This window comes from Cloeon dipterum, chromosome 3 (assembly GCF_949628265.1).
Source record: "Cloeon dipterum chromosome 3, ieCloDipt1.1, whole genome shotgun sequence".
Lineage (NCBI taxonomy): Eukaryota > Metazoa > Arthropoda > Insecta > Ephemeroptera > Baetidae > Cloeon > Cloeon dipterum.
In genome coordinates, this window is record NC_088788.1 from 23,998,141 (window position 1) to 24,014,140 (window position 16,000).

Here is a 16,000-nt window from a genome sequence, read left to right on the forward strand (position 1 = left end):
CTGGCGATTTCGGCCGACCCGGCCACAATTCGCGAGAGTCGGCTTCAAGATGGAATAGACACGGTTGAGCACAATGCTGGCGACCCCTCCGAGCTCAGCGGACGCAAGTCCGGACGAGAAAACCGCAATTAAATCACACCTGCACTACACACAATCACTGACGGAAATTCCACATCATCAAAGGTGCTACTATTGATTTTTTGCAAGCGCTGCCCAATTATTAAAGACGTGACGTGCATATTTTGACTATTATAATTAAGGGTCAAACGTCACACATGCATACTAAGTCAACCTTTGCTTTTGTCGGTGCTGTCAAACTTAAAAATTCATATATTATGTAAATCAAGCGAAATGACATCTTTTTCTAGGAGAAGCAGCAGGTGGTTGAGCCGAATACAGAGAAGACATGTAGTGGCAATTCTTGCATTCCTTGGCTTTTGCCAAGTTTACGCACTGAGAGTTAATCTGAGCGTGGCAATCGTGGCAATGACAGCAAACAGAACAATCATTTCAGAAGGAAATATAAAAACTGTATAGACACACTTATTAATTTTTTTTAAATTAACTCGGTGTCATTCTAGGAACAAGACTTCGACTGGGACAGTAAATCACAAGGAATCATCTTAAGCTCTTTCTTCTACGGCTATGCAGTAACCCAAGTGGGTATATTAGTATATTAAATGGAAATAGGAAAAATGGTTCGTTATTTTTCTAGATTCCAGGAGGGTGGTTGGCGACAAGAATTGGTGGAAAAAAAATGTTTGGTCTCGGTATTCTTGTGACTGCCATCATTACCCTTTTGACTCCACTTTTAGCTTGGACAGGATTTTACTACCTCGTAGTAGGTCGGATTATTGAAGGAATTTTCGAGGTTTGTTTAGGTCAAATATAGAACTGCCTGGAATAATAATTGTTGTCCCCTGTTCAGGGAGTGACATACCCAAGCATACACGCAGTCTGGAGTCGCTGGGCGCCACCACTAGAGCGGAGCCGATTAGTCACCATTGCTTTTTCTGGAAGCTATTTTGGAACTGTTATATCACTTCCATTGTCAGGATATTTGGCGGAAACATTTGGCTGGGCTTCGATATTTTATGTTTTTGGTAATAATCAACAGAAAATTGAACTTCATCATTCATATCATCACTCATTGTGGTTTGCAATTCAGGCGTAATTGCAATTATTTGGTGCATCGTTTGGCTGATTGTGGTCAGTGAAACTCCCCAAGAGGACAAACAAATCACTGAAGAAGAACTTGACTACATCAGAGCAACAGTCGGGCCTGCAGCAAACCACGTGAAGGTGGTTAAGTATCACTTTTGGTGCTGGGAACGCCTGTCTTTTACTCTGTTCAAATTCACTAACATTTCCAAATTAATAGCTCGAAAGAAATTCCCCCCCCCCCAATTATGCTAATGATTTCAACTACCAATTCTTAACATTTTAGAACATGGACCCTCCATGGAAAAGATTCGTCACTTCATTACCGGTATGGGCGATCATGCTAGCCCATTTCAGCGAAAACTGGGGATTTTACACCCTGCTGACAGAGCTGCCGACATTTATGAACGGTACTGCTAGTCAGCATTATCGTTAGTCATACGAAATTGTTTCCTCGCATATATACCACTTTTAGATGTGCTTGGATTTGATCTGAAACACGCTGGACTGCTGTCAGCTCTGCCGTATCTAGTCATGGGGACTGTTGTTCAAATAGGAGGACAATTGGCCGATTACCTAATCTCAAACGGTCATCTCTCTACGACAAAAGTATGCCGCCAAACATACCAACTTCGAAGCACCAGCCAAACAATATTCAATGCCTGCAGGTCCGAAAGCTGTGCACGTGTGGTGCTTTCATCTTCCAGACGCTGTTTTTGATAGCAGCGGCACACGCCACAAGTGCTACCGCGGTGGTGGCTTGCCTGACTGTTGCTGTTGGCTTTGGAGGATTTGCTTGGGCCGGATTTAGCGTGAACCCCCTAGACATAGCACCACAGTTTGCCAGCATTCTGATGGGCCTATCAAACACAGTGGCAACCCTTCCTGGCATGATTAGCCCTCTGCTCACAGGACACCTTGTGCAGCGAAAGGTGAGAGGCACGACTACTCCTAAAATAATAATATATCAAACTGTACTTAAACATGAGGTGACAGTATAAGAATTGGCGAAGCAGATCTTGAGGCAAAAGCTAGGTAGCACAGTGCATTGAGTTTTTGACATCAATTGTGTAACTAGGCCTCTTTTCATAACGCGCAACTTAATTCACAGAACTAGCCCAAACAATTGTTAATTATCTGCATCAGTCAAGTTTGAATAAAAATGACTTACTTTTTTATAGACCCCAGAAGAGTGGCAAACCGTTTTCTACATTGCTGGAGGAATTTATCTGGCTGGGGCAGTTTTCTACGCAATGTTTGCATCAGGGAAGCTACAACGCTGGGCAGAGTTACCGGATGGAGAGTTGCTGTGTGCTGACACCCACTCACGCGCTTCCACAGAGGATTTGCCATTCGGTTCTGGTACATGTGGCGATTCAGATTAAAACTTTTTTCTCTGTCATGTTTAATTCGCCCAAGTTGAAATTTTCTGTCAGACCAATTTTGTCAATTATTGTCGATTTTTGTGGCTTGTGCTTCAAGATCGCAGTTAACAAAATAACGGTTACGTAATCACAAATTTCACAAGTCAATTACATGTCTTGGAGATGACCACCTGCCAAAAATTCTTCAGCAAATTTTACTATTTTAATGCCATTTTATGTTTATAAGAATATTTATCGGTCTCAGAAAGTAAGTTGAATGGGTACACACACTTGTAAAGGAAGAAAAGGGTATTCCAGGAGTTAGCTTTTGTAGCCTAATTCTTAGCCTAAATTGATACGCAATCTCCAGATTTACAGCATAAAAACGATAGGAACATTTTTTTTAAATTTGCACAACAACTGCGCTTTGTTGTCATTCTGACTCGCACAGCATTAACGGTTTTCCTAATCCGTACCATTATTATTTGTATAATGCACAATGGTTGTTTACACTACTCCAGCTAGTTTTAAAAGCCTATAACTACTCCGTATTCCTCGTCTATCCTAATAATAGTGTCACATAATATATCATATATATCTTATGTTAAAATATATCAAAGTAAATGTGCTTAGCAAGAAAATATTTTTGGGAAGATACACAAATATGCAATTATATTAATAGCAGTTTTTGTCATGTGTGCTTGTTTTTCACGTGTTAATTTTATTTAGATGCACCCAGTAGGAAAAACGCGCATTTCGAAAAGCCCCAACCTGTGATAACGTAAATTTGTTGATCCTAATTTGAATTGACCATTCGTGCAATTTCTCAGGATCAATTATTCCAAGCATGAAAGTGCTTACATTCACTCTAGGATTACGTTGCTTCGCTTACACTGTTTTCTTAAAGGATAAATATATCACAAAATTATATTTTAGAACAAATATTAAAGGAAAATGTAGTAAGGATGTTAATATTAAAATACCCAGTAGAATAGCACACTCAAAAGAGCATGCACAAATATGCTATGGAAGCTAATTGTAAGATCACATGAGGACAGGATTTCTCAAACTGCTTGCTTTGCACTGTTGATGATTTAAAGGGTTAAGTTTCTCGTTTGTTGTTATGTTGACTCACAAGTATAGAATTTAATGTATGTTTGTGTGTAATAAAGTGTCTATACCTGCAAGAACAAAATACAGCCGAGTTTTACTTTTAAGTGCGAAACAAATAGAGCACAAATAGGCTCTTGTCTCGTACAGCACGTTGGCGAGAATGTTTAGAAATCGGATATAGTTGTCGCATCACATGATCCAATAAGAGTGCAACTAGAGAGGCTGATCCCAGCTCTTTGAGAACGAAAATAATAAGCTGTGTGTTCTTGGCAGAGGAAGTGAAACTCGTTGCTTGCAACAAAGAGCCAGCAAGTTAGCGCGCTCAATGAAAAGAAACCGAAATCAATGAACACTTAATTAATAGTCGCGAGGATATGCAGGTAGCTGCCGGTCTAATTTATGAAGGAAGTGTGTGCGGAGAAAGTCCGAACGAGATAACAAGCAACACGGTCAATTACTCAGCTGCAAATGTGGAGCATTTAAAAGTGCAGCAATGACCTTTGCCAATCAATCAGTGCAAATCTCGATTCCCACAGTGCTTTGCCTTGCCGTTAGAGAGTGATCAGACGCATTTGCGCCTTTTATGCAGCGCTTTTAGCACTTAGCAGGAACGAGAGGACTTATGAAGTGAAAGTGGTTGGGCGGCTCCGGCTGGAGGAGCGGATGGATTATTGCTGCTTGGCCAGCACGAGGCAATAGGATTCGACTCATTTGGCCCAGCGCGCGAGCCGAGAGCGAGCGAACGAGCGAGCGCCAGCGCTTGTGTACAATCACCACGGACGTTTTATTCTGTGCTTCTTTTTAACATGCTTGCTTTTGTGTCTTGTGCGACGACTATAAAGGTGCGTTTTGCTCCGATTCGCTAAATCAAAAGTGCAGTTGTTACAGCTTCATTATCAAACTTTTGTAACAATATTGGATAATATGGCTTCAAGAAGTGAGAGCAGTATGCAAATCTCGGAGACAACTTCTTCGGAGCGGCCGACCAGGTACGAAAAGTGAATTATAAATTTGTGTGGCAGCTAGCGCTATCTTTTCAACTCTTGTGACCCACTGCCCAAGGGGTTTATGTGTATTAAAACAGTTTCACCTGCTCGTGACGACCAAATTTCACTCTTTCATTTTCGGCACACATGTTTTTAACTATAAAAAGCCTTTATAATTATAACGGTAGTAATAGTAGCTTTTTGCATTTCCATATTACGAAATAAAATTTTACTTAAAATATGTGAACTCTTTGCAAAGTAAAATATACTTAGGAAAAGTTCAACAATATTTTTAAAATACCTTTTCACTGGATTAAATGTGCGTTTTAAAGTTTTGTCTGATCATCAGTAAAAAGTTTTAAAAGAACACTTTTTTCACAGTTAGCGTTGTGACAAGATGAAATCAGCATGAAGAATAATCATCGATAGAAACGAACGTTAAATCAAAATTTAACCCATATTTTCTTTTATTTATACTTTCAATTAAAAAAATGTTGTTTTACGCTGAAAAAAACGCAAATGAAAGGAGCTGAGCAGCACGAAGCACTTGTTACCAATTGAAGTAGTTGCAACTTTGGTAATTAGACTGATTGTGAGCAATGAGCAATAAAATAAACAATAAAAAGCCAAGTATCTTACTCTTTTCCTAGTTAGTTAATTTATCACGGATTTTAACAGTCACGCTTAGACGCATTCCATATAAATCAAAAGTATAAATTCCAGACGACACTTCGTCAGCCAAGTCAAATACTTTGAACATAAAATTTATTTGCACCGATTGCATTCCCGCAAAACCAGTCCCCTTCTCGCTTACAGGTTATCCTTGATTGGCATTGCGCAGTCTTTAATTCAAAGTGTCACTTATATCCATTAATCTTATAAATCCAGAACTCTTCCTATCACCTGTTGTTCCTGAGTTTAATATGAGTATAAGACAAATATAAAAAGTATAAAGCTAATGCATGAAACATTTCAATTTCTACAGTAAATCTGGATGCTGTTCGATGCCTAGAAGGTACTTAGTCGCGTTTTTAGCGTTCCTTGGATTCTGGAACGTTTACGCTCTGCGAGTCAATTTGAGCGTGGCCATTGTCGCGATGACCAGCAATTACACAGTTACTCTGGACAACGGTACCGTCATTCAGGTAATTTGAAATTATTTTCATTATATCAACGAAAAAACTTTCATTCCGTCAACAAACGCCTTTAAATCAAATAATAAGTCAGTAAATATCAGTTAATAAGGATACTCTCTCCGTAATTGAAATTTACCTTTAGAGGTACTTAACTTTGTGCACTATCATTTTCCTCTAAAGTATGCTTGTTTAAAGGAACTTAAATTCATTGCATTATTTCTTCCAAACATTGCCAATTATGCAATTTCTGTTGCATGGATGTCGCAAAATCAATTTGTTCAAGGCATTGCCTTACGAGGAACCTTTTTATTTTACCATCGCCGGCTTTCTTGAGGCGGCAGCTTCGCAACTGTTGAAATGTCAAGCCGTTCTCTTGAGAATATCTGCAGCGAGCGCGATCGCGTATTGTGAAAGTATTATGATCAATGAATGCATCATTGTCAGCGCGCTTTGAAGATCGGCTCCATCTGCATTCGTGCGTGAAAATAGCACCTTTGGTATTGGTATAACCACGACAAATTCTATCGGGGATTTTTACCCATGATTGACGCTTGGAAATCAGGAAGGGCAAAATGAGACAGCTGCGTGAAATCGAGCTAGCTTTCCTTAACCGCAAATTCGATCATACGGTTCATAAAGCACTCCGACTTTTGTGGTTAAATAATACAGAGCGCGATCAATATAAAAATTAAAAGTTTGCTTTGCATAATAAAAGATTAACCAATATCTAATATATTTTTAATTTCTGGATTTGGATATTCCAGCAAGCACCTAATAAAAATTATATTTCATTACAGAAAAGAGACTTTGATTGGGACTCCAAGACAAGAGGACTTTTACTCAGCTCCTTTTTCTATGGTTACATAATCACCCAAATCCCGGGTGGTTGGCTAGGAGCAAGAGTCGGAGGCGCCCTCCTTTTCGGTGCCGGAATAGCGTCCACCGCGCTTTTGACCCTTTTAACGCCTTTAGCAGCTACTGGAGGCGTCACCTTTCTTTTTGTGCTCAGAGTTTTAGAAGGTGTCTTTGAGGTAATGATCCTACGTGGTAATTTACCCCGTAATACTGATTCAAATTATATAATGCCATTTTAGGGCGTCACATATCCATGTATTCACGCGGTCTGGGCTAGGTGGGCGCCGCCTATGGAGCGTAGCAAATTGGCAACTTTGGCTTTTTCAGGCAGCTACGTTGGCACAGTGGTTGCCCTTCCACTCTCTGGCTACCTCGCAAAGCATGTTGGCTGGCCTTATGTTTTCTACGTGTTCGGTATATTTATTGCTATATTTCAATTTTGTGCTCATTTTTAATTCATATTTTCGCAGGATTCATAGGCTTGGTTTGGTATGCAGTTTGGGTGGCTGTGGTGAGAGAAGGGCCAGAGCTTGACCCACGCATCAGCCAGGAAGAGCTGGAATATATCCAGAAGTCACTAGGTCAACAGCCACAAAAAGTAAGCCAGCAGTGAAGTACGTTCTAACAGTAATAAAATTTCCCTCTGAAGACAAGCCCACCATGGGGACAGTTCTTCAAATCAGCACCAGTTTGGGCAATCATTACGGCGCACTTTGCCGAAAATTGGGGATTTTACACTCTCCTGACACAACTGCCCACCTTCATGAAAGGTATGACCAAGATAACTTAGTAAAAATATTTAAAATAATTCATTTATGAAAGATACGCTCGAGTTTGACCTGAAGGACGCAGGATTATTGTCTGCTTTACCCTACCTTGCCATGGCCGCGGTTCTCCAGATGGCTGGACATCTTGCTGACTGGCTACGGTCAAAAGAGTTCATCTCAACGACTGGCGTCAGGAAGCTTTTCAACTGTGGTGCCTTCATCAGCCAGACAACGTTCATGATGCTCGCAGCGTACCTTCTGACTCCATTGGCATCCGTGGCTTGTCTCACGGTGGCTGTCGGACTCGGTGGATTCGCCTGGAGTGGATTCAGGTAAGCGTCAAGTGTGTTAAAGAATTATTATGGATGTTTAAATTACCACCAGTTATGCGAGGCAGGCAATATGCAACAGTCAGCAGCTTCGCAGGTTGCATACCACGTTGTCAGAAACTTTTTGACCGCTCATTTCTGAAAAAATAAACAATACATCCAGAGTGTTAAAAGAGAAGCCGTTATTATGACTGTAGCCGTACTTAATTATTTTGTCCGTCGATATTATACTATCAACGCTCCCAACATATTTAAGGAAACTTTTGAAAAATAACCCTTATAGTATAAGCACATCTCAAGAAGTATATTTTGATTTATGCATACATTTTTTCATCAGATCTTATTTTTTTTTATAACAGCAATTTGTTATCATATATCCGATTAATTCCATAAATTCTTTTGATTTCAGTGTAAATCACCTTGATATCGCACCTCAATATGCCAGTGTTTTGATGGGGCTGTCCAACACATTTGCGACACTACCTGGCATCATTAGTCCGGCACTGACTGGCATAATTGTCCATAGCAAGGTCAGTATAAAAGTTTGAGTTGTTTGAAAAGTTAAAAGTAAATCTTGACGCAGAGTGTGGAAGAGTGGAAAATAGTTTTCTACATAGCCAGCGCGATATACTTGTTTGGAGCTGTGATTTACGCGATCTGCGCTTCTGGCGAACGACAGCCGTGGGCGATACTAGACGAACCGAGTCCCGCAGAAGTCAAGAAGAATGAACACGATCGCTACAACGGTCTCTACGACTTCAACTCCACAGAACAGCTCAAGCTACCGAGGCCCAAACTGTACCATAATGATATCAACGATTTCTAAGCGTAGCCAGATAAAGCTAAATCGATAATAATGACAGTAATGACAGGTGTTTGTGATAATACTATTTGGGTTTCACTTCGCTTGAAGAGTATTTTTTTCCAATCGAATTGATTAAAAAATATAAAAGGATATTGAAACCCATGTTGTTTATTAAATCTGCATGGAACTTGGATGATGTTTTGTTCCTCAGATGAGCAAGGTAACGAATTTAAAAAATTCTGGTCAGGCTCAATTACTTTTGTTTTTGTAATTCAAACACAAAAGGCAAATAAAATATATTTTGCAAACATCGAATTTCTTCGTGCCACCCGATCCGATGCGAATTGCCTTGCGTATTTACAGAGAGCGCAAATTGTAAACACACAATCATTATTCGTGCACAACGCCGGCTCTCCTTGGGAAGGAATAAATCAGCAGCAGGCCTGATTCATCGCCGAAGAAGCGAGAACAAGAGAGCCGGCTGGATAATAAAAGGCGGCCACCGTGAGTTATTATATTATTATGCAGCTGCATGACAAATGACAGTGTAATATTAAAGTCGCTGGTGTGACAATAAATACAGAGAAAACCTCCCCTTCGCCGCCGCCGCGCCGCCGGCAATATCGCTTTCAAGCGCGCGCGCGCGCGCGCGTGTGTGTGTTTATAACCTTCGGAACAACCCTCTTCGTATTTGTATGTGGTGACCAGAGAGCAAGCCGACCCAGGGCGAGGGTGCGATTTTATTACATCTGCAAACTCTAATAATAGGCTCACAATCATCCCCTGCGCGCCAGCGCCACGCACAATGGCTCCGACCACCCCTCCGCCTGGCCGCGGCGCATATTGTCTGAGGCCCTTGAAATAAAAGCTCGGATTTTATTAAAAGTGGAGCTGATAAGCCGCTCATCGCACTCCCACACTCGACACTGATCTAATCAATATTCATAACGACCCTGCTGCTGCTGCTGCTGCTTTCCTCCCGCTCGCTCTCTATCCTGTCTTATTGGGATTGAATTTATTGCGCGCGACCTCCACGTGCTGCCGAGCACGCGTATGTCCTACCCTGCCCAGCATGCGATTGAAAATTTTAATATTAAACTTTTGACGAGAGTCAGAGAAGTGTGCCTTTAAAACGGGGATGTTAATGAGTGATTATTAGGTACTTTATTACTGAATACCGAACTCTCAAAGCTGAGTCGTAGATAACAGTGTTTCATAAAGCTTAATTAAGCTTGCAAAAAAATGGTCATGTTAAATGGGTGAGTGTTTTTTAGCATGAACTATGAAAAAATTCCTTTCCCTAGAAAAAAAATGACCTTTTTGAATGAATGAAAATCTTCATCATTCACCAGAAACAGAAATTGGGTCAATTTAATATTTCCATATTGACTTATTAATTAATTAATCTAGTTAAGTACATTACAAAAATATTTTCTAACTATTCGGTTGTAAATCATGAAAATAAAGAAAACCCCAATTTCATCCCGATTAATAGTACACAGCAATTTAATATAATTCAAATAAATTCTTAAATTGCCACATGAAGTTCGAAAACAAGATTTCAGGGCCCCTTTTGTTGATTTTGTAAAAAAAGTTTAGTAGTTGAGTTAATAATCACTGCTTGAAATGAAATTGAAATCATCGCGTGTTTCATTCAACTGACCCGAACTCTTTTAAGTCGAAATATATGATGACAAAATCTCATAATAAGAACTAGAACACCAACTACCTTTTTTACTATTTCTCTAAAATAAGGACACGCAGAAAAAGAGTTCGTCGGATTCTGAAACCCGATTCAGTGAAAATCCGTTTTGCACGGCGATATCGTTGTACACCACTGAAAAGCAGTTTGATCGTGCACATTCGACATGAGAGGACAAAGCGGCACGAAATAAGTAACTTTTCGTTAGATTAATAATGTCGATTATCTGGATCATCAATTTCACGAGGGGTGCGCGCCCCGTCGCTCTCGATCTCGACTCAGGAGTAATAACAGGGCACTCGAGAGTGCAAAACAACCCCCATATCCACGCGTTCTCGCCCCCTGGGGTAGCAGTAATAGCCCTGCGAAAAGGTCGTCTAATTTTCTTGGGAGGGACTCGCTCGAGCGGAGGCACACAGACAGATTTAATTAAACGTGTGCCATCCTCGCCGAGCTGTGCGCGTTGCCAGCACGATTCCTCGTCGCTCGCTCCCTGCATTATTGTACGGCAGACAAGCAGGCACAGTCGTGAGCTGTGCGAAACGGATGCTATGAGCTCGGCCAGCCGTAATGTGATGCTGCCTGGTGGACAATTGCGCCAAGGTTTTCTGCCCACCGTCTGTATATAATATCTGGCTCGTGTGCAACACCGTAATGAGCATTGTGCTCTGCTGCGGTGCAAATGGGGTGCAGCAACCCTTTTCTTTGCTGCCAGTTCGCACGTGTAATCATTACTCGCTGCCGTAATTGCGCAGCAGTTTGTGCACTATCCATGCGAACACTTTGCATGGCTATTGTTGACTGTCATTTTTGCGGTTTTTCTTGGGCAGTAACAAAAGGTTTTGCGTCCCTTGTCCCTTGGTGTTTGTACGCACGAGTTTTAGTTTTGTCCCAAATTTCAGTTTCGTTTTTTGGCGTGCCCTTGCCTTAACCTTACAACCACTTTAGTTTTTTGTAAGAGTGGAGTTAATTTTTTAAATATCGCGGACGCATTTAATTTCGAATGTAATCTAATATTAAGTAAAAAACTAATAAAAAAAATTGGAGCAGCGCTTTCTATACTCTGACAAAAAGGGTATACCCCTTTAAGATAAGCAATTTTTAGATTTCGAATATGAAATACTATTGGTTGATAACCCTCACCAAGGCAATCAACATACCAAATTTCCTTCAATTCGGTTGACTCTGTCCAACTTTGTGTCACCTAGAAATGGAAAAAAATCCCTTTACATCTATATAACGAATGAAATGATTGCATGCTCTATTGCCTGTTCTCGTTGGCAATTATTTATATTTTATTTTGTAGTTTCCGAACCCCCCCCCCCCCGCAAGCTTCTTTAAATTCAGAAGTCAATTTGTTCATCGTAAACTCTGCGAATAAATTTCTGTGGGGTTTGGTTTATGCTAATAAGAATACATAAGTGCATATAGAGCCATGAATTTTGTAATGCACAAATTAATTAATAATATTTAATTATTTTATATGATATGCGTACTTACACCCTTGCAAATTTGCGACATGACGAGAATGACGTCTGACGTGTGGTATAAAGCTCTCTGCCCTCTACTGCTAACGCCGAATCTCAGGGCGTTTCTAGCAGCTGGCACCAGACCTGACACTAAACTTGGTACATACTTCTTGCACCTTGCAGTGCATCTCAATTCTCAATCTCGGCATCGGCAATCGACAACTCTTACTCTTGAATAACTACACTATTTCTATTTGCACCTGCTATGATCCACCACAAGTCCTCATTCTCATTCCACTCAGCTGCTGTTTGCTCCACTCATCTGCACTGCAGTCCGCAGTGCAAAGGCAAAGTACGATCGCAGCACAACGTGTCTATCAAGTCTCAACTTCTCTTATTCTGGAAAAATCTCAAATCTGTGCTCTAACTCCAGTTGTTGTTCTTGCCTTCACGTATCCTCCTCCTCACCACTGGAGACTCCAATACACTCTCGCACTATTTTACATTCATATGTACAGTCAATAGTAGAGAAGAGATATTATTACATACACAATCACAATACTTCATACTTCTTCTTGACTTGAGGTGCTCTGACTGAAGAAGTAAGTCATCCTATGATCCTACATCTGAGTGTGTTTCTGCATCTTTCCAGTCCAGTTCGGGATTTTCTTTAGTGAGGTACATAAATATGTAATGATACATACATGATGTATGTATGGACGTATCATATTTTGTCATTGAATGACTGTGTGTCCGTATTATTATTACATACACATAATATTATATATTGTATTACATGTGTAATTAATAATATGGAAGTATGTATGTACATTATGTATATTTTAAAAATTACATTTAAGTGCATTGTGTATGATACAGGAAATATTACTCTTTTCGCTGCGATTTTTAATTTTCGTCACCTACATTAATAATATGTAAATTATGGGATTCTCATAAGAATTGGTGACTGGCTAGAAGTGTATGTATAATTATATAAATATCTATTACATACCAACCCAGTTGAAATGGAAATTTTTCCATAACATTTCGATTATACATACATACATGATGATGTATTTTTTATTTTGTGCTATGATGGTGACTTAATTAGCATCCATCCCCTTGCCATAATTTCGTCCATGCTAAACTTAACAGTATTAGTTAAGTGGGCACTAATTGAGCCACAAAAAGTACGTGGACGTATATTATTGAGTCATGATCATACATGTAATATTATCTCATACAAGATATAAAATTTATTTTTTGTTTATTTCAGTTGACACGTTTGACTGTAGAATGGACGCAGCTGCTGAACTTGTGCTTTGCAGACAAGTATCTTTTGAGGCGCATAAAGAGGTGTCACCAATATCATTGGTGGATGAACCTTGTCCATTTGGCTGCATAAGCAATGACGGTTCACCTGGAAACTTGGTGATCAGATACCACACATATGAATGGGCTCATGTCCGGTGCAGCAACCTAAATGTAAAAAGTTTAATTATTTTATCATTTTTAGTATGTATTCATAACCAGTAGAAATTAAAATGAAAAGAAAAAATATTATGCAATTGAATCCTAATTAGGTCCTATTTTTTATATTCATGTTAGCTTGGACGAAAATGTCCGGAATTTCAATTCAATAATATGACAAAAATGTGTTTTAGCGAGTAGTAATTGAATAAGTTTTGCTTCTTGAAATAATTAATTTATTTTTATCTTCAGTGCATATACCGTCCTTTTTCTGTGAAGAATCCACTGGATTTGAGCGCGTTTTTCAATCAACCTGATCCTGAAAATGCGCTGGAAACGGAGGAACACAAAGAAAGTAAGCATTGGTTTGCTTGTACGCTCAATATTTGTGTAATCCATTTAACGCTGCATATGATAGGGATTCAATTATTCTTGAAGTGGATGGATGAGGAACGCTCTTTGGTCAACCCTGAAGACTTTGCTGAAGCAGTTGCTGCAGACTCTCTGAATGAATCTAACGAAGTAGAGTTGTCCAACCAGGTGACCTAAAGCGCGGTGTCATAACTTGAATTTGATTCCTTGATTAATTCCGTTGCATGATTATCATCTTTACGCTTAAAAATTTTACTATATGTATGAATGAATTTAAAGGCCCACTGAGGTGAACTTTATTCGCTATTTGGTGAGCAAAGCGATCTGTTTGGGGCTGATATTAATGAGTAAAAACCACTAGTGGGAATCAAATTCTTATAAATTGTTATGGTGATTATCAACAAATGAGTGCCAAAAAGCGTTTTCAAACTTAAAAGTGCCTGTTGAAGTTCAACTCAGTGGGCCTTCAACACTGTTTTATGTTTTAGGAGCTGCTAAAAGCTGTTCTTGCTCATACCAAAAATTCTTACCTGAATATTAGCGAGCAGGAACAAGCCTTGTCTCAGCAGAGATACTTTCTTCAGCAGTCTTGCAAGTACAAAGTAGATGAAGAGTCAAGTAGTGGTTCTGATTATTCGTTTGAGGAAACCCCCAAGAAAAGGTAACAGTTAAACATAATTTTTTACCGCAGTGTTGATAGCACTAACAAATTTTGGCCATAGAGGTAGGAAGAAGAAGAAGAATGAGTTTGTCAAACCAGCTCCAACAGCAACTCCCTCTGGAAAGAAAAGAGGTCGGCCAAAGGGATACTCTCCCAAGAAAGCCAGACTGCAAGCCGAACTCAAGGCAAAGCTCTTTGGTGAAAGTCCAGTTGCAGCTGCCTTAACAGAGCCCAGGCCGGAGATAGTTGATGAAAGCCCAGCTGCAGTTGCTTACGAAGTCATTGACTTGGACGACAAAGCAGCTGTGAGCAACGGTGTCAACTATTATTCAGCCAAGCCTCATTTGAGAAACCCTAACAAGTTTTCCCTCAAGACTGCTGCTAGGAATTTATTTGGATCTAGGTATATAATACTGCTGCTTATCTTTTCCTGTTTCTTAATCCACTCTATATTTTTAAAGCAGCTCCAAAAAGTACAACCAAGCTCGGTTACATTTCATCAAAGCTCTCATCTTGGCTGGCCAAATTCCAGAACGGAAACCAATTGTTAAACAGGGAAAGAGTGAAACTTTAAACTCTCCACATGTTGCCAAGGTTCCTCGAAAGGCTGGAATCCAAGGGAAAAGCAAAGCTCACAAGAAAGGTTCCATTAAGAAGATCAAAACCATCAAAACTCTGAAAATTTGCTCAAAGGAGGAGGGTCAAATGAATGGCAAGAAGAAGCAGTCTGCTTTAGAGACCAAGGAGGAGAAGAAAACAGCGTCCAAGAACAAGAAGACAAAACAGAAACCCAAGAACAAAGATGTTGGTTGTAGCCAGCCTAGCTTAGTTGAAGAGGTCAATAAGCAGCACCCACTCTTGAAGAGGATTGCTGAGGACAATTCCATGTACCCCAATCAGATACTGGAGCCAAATCTTGAGAGTGACATCCCTTCAGGCCGCGTTCTGAGACCCAGGAGTAGGCAGCTGCCAGCAGATGGGTAAAAGGTGAACAGTTCAGATCTTCCTGGATTATAAAATCTAAATAGATAATTTTGTCTACAATAAAAGTTTAATAACTTAAGGATCATATAATCTTGGTTGATTATCATACAGCATCAGTAATTTGTCTTATTTGATTCTTTCTGAGCTATAGTCCCTTTCAAGCTATGAGAGTCTATTTAAGAGTCAAATTTAAGGATTTTATTATTGATGAAAATGAACTCTAAACCAAAATATGATAATGGCCCGCTCTGCTGGGAGGGGAGCGAATGGCGCCCGCGCTCGTACATTTAAACATATAATAATACATCTCTGAGAGCGCGCAGGGCTTTAATAAGGGAATGCGAGCGCTAATATAGCCTCAAATAAAAACTCGTATCAAAAGCAGGGAGCGCTCTTATTGAAGCTGCCGCCTCTCTGGCAGCGGCATGTATTAAACGCCAAGGAACAGCAGTAAAAAGTATGCATTATGTCTGCACCAAAGTAGAGCTATAGGGGATAAAAACAAAATAAAGGAGTGAAATTAAAATTGTACTGAAGAAATTTAAATTGGAAATGGCCGACAGCCAACAATCATTAGCTTAACAACAAACTTTTGAAAGATATTTCAAGGTTTGGAACTTCCTAAATTATTTCACAATTTTTGTCTACGCAGAGAGTACTGGCGACAACCTTTTCTTCACTATTTGAGAGGGGAAAGTTTGTATGTTAAATAAGTTTAAGTTTAGTTTTTGGGGACTTAACATCAAGCCCATGAAACCATTTGAGTAAATTCTTCAAGGCAAAGAAAATTCGCTTTACTCCATCCATGGTTGGTAAAAAGCGGACT

General features: G+C 39.8%; 3 protein-coding genes and 1 long non-coding RNA gene across 9 annotated transcripts; 3 read left to right on the forward strand and 1 right to left on the reverse strand.

Annotated features, from left to right (window-relative positions):
- The first annotated feature begins 42 nt into the window (after positions 1 to 42).
- On the forward strand, positions 43 to 3,720 carry LOC135940541 (vesicular glutamate transporter 2-like). 3 transcript variants are annotated; one of them, XM_065485463.1, is made up of 10 exons: positions 43 to 183; positions 369 to 531; positions 582 to 659; positions 716 to 871; positions 929 to 1,103; positions 1,169 to 1,305; positions 1,448 to 1,571; positions 1,637 to 1,770; positions 1,830 to 2,093; positions 2,343 to 3,720. In XM_065485463.1, the coding sequence occupies exons 1-10, from the start codon at positions 74 to 76 to the stop codon at positions 2,544 to 2,546; spliced, it is 1,545 nt and encodes a 514-aa protein (XP_065341535.1). In that variant the 5' UTR covers positions 43 to 73; the 3' UTR covers positions 2,547 to 3,720. The 3 variants fall into 3 exon arrangements, with proteins under 3 accessions (XP_065341535.1, XP_065341536.1, XP_065341537.1); XM_065485464.1 differs by having other exon boundaries at positions 1,169 to 1,302; XM_065485465.1 differs by lacking the exon at positions 716 to 871.
- A 121-nt stretch (positions 3,721 to 3,841) lies between these two features.
- LOC135940542 (sialin-like) lies at positions 3,842 to 8,824 on the forward strand. The gene is made up of 9 exons (XM_065485467.1): positions 3,842 to 4,627; positions 5,610 to 5,769; positions 6,558 to 6,791; positions 6,855 to 7,029; positions 7,086 to 7,213; positions 7,265 to 7,385; positions 7,438 to 7,714; positions 8,121 to 8,241; positions 8,295 to 8,824. The coding sequence occupies exons 1-9, from the start codon at positions 4,563 to 4,565 to the stop codon at positions 8,535 to 8,537; spliced, it is 1,524 nt and encodes a 507-aa protein (XP_065341539.1). The 5' UTR covers positions 3,842 to 4,562; the 3' UTR covers positions 8,538 to 8,824.
- LOC135940547 (uncharacterized) lies at positions 7,760 to 12,671 on the reverse strand. The gene is made up of 3 exons (XR_010574889.1): positions 12,237 to 12,671; positions 11,719 to 12,182; positions 7,760 to 7,849 (listed from the first exon to the last, which is right to left on the reverse strand). It is a non-coding gene; the product is annotated as an uncharacterized LOC135940547 (long non-coding RNA).
- Positions 12,169 to 15,290, forward strand: LOC135940543 (uncharacterized). Of its 4 annotated transcripts, XM_065485471.1 has the most exons (8): positions 12,228 to 12,365; positions 12,964 to 13,172; positions 13,410 to 13,512; positions 13,576 to 13,697; positions 14,018 to 14,190; positions 14,252 to 14,593; positions 14,652 to 14,833; positions 14,884 to 15,146. In XM_065485471.1, the coding sequence occupies exons 2-8, from the start codon at positions 12,984 to 12,986 to the stop codon at positions 15,003 to 15,005; spliced, it is 1,233 nt and encodes a 410-aa protein (XP_065341543.1). In that variant the 5' UTR covers positions 12,228 to 12,365; positions 12,964 to 12,983; the 3' UTR covers positions 15,006 to 15,146. The 4 variants fall into 4 exon arrangements, with proteins under 4 accessions (XP_065341541.1, XP_065341543.1, XP_065341540.1 ...); XM_065485469.1 differs by having other exon boundaries at positions 12,169 to 12,289; positions 14,652 to 15,290; XM_065485468.1 differs by having other exon boundaries at positions 14,652 to 15,290.
- The last annotated feature ends 710 nt before the right edge of the window (positions 15,291 to 16,000 follow it).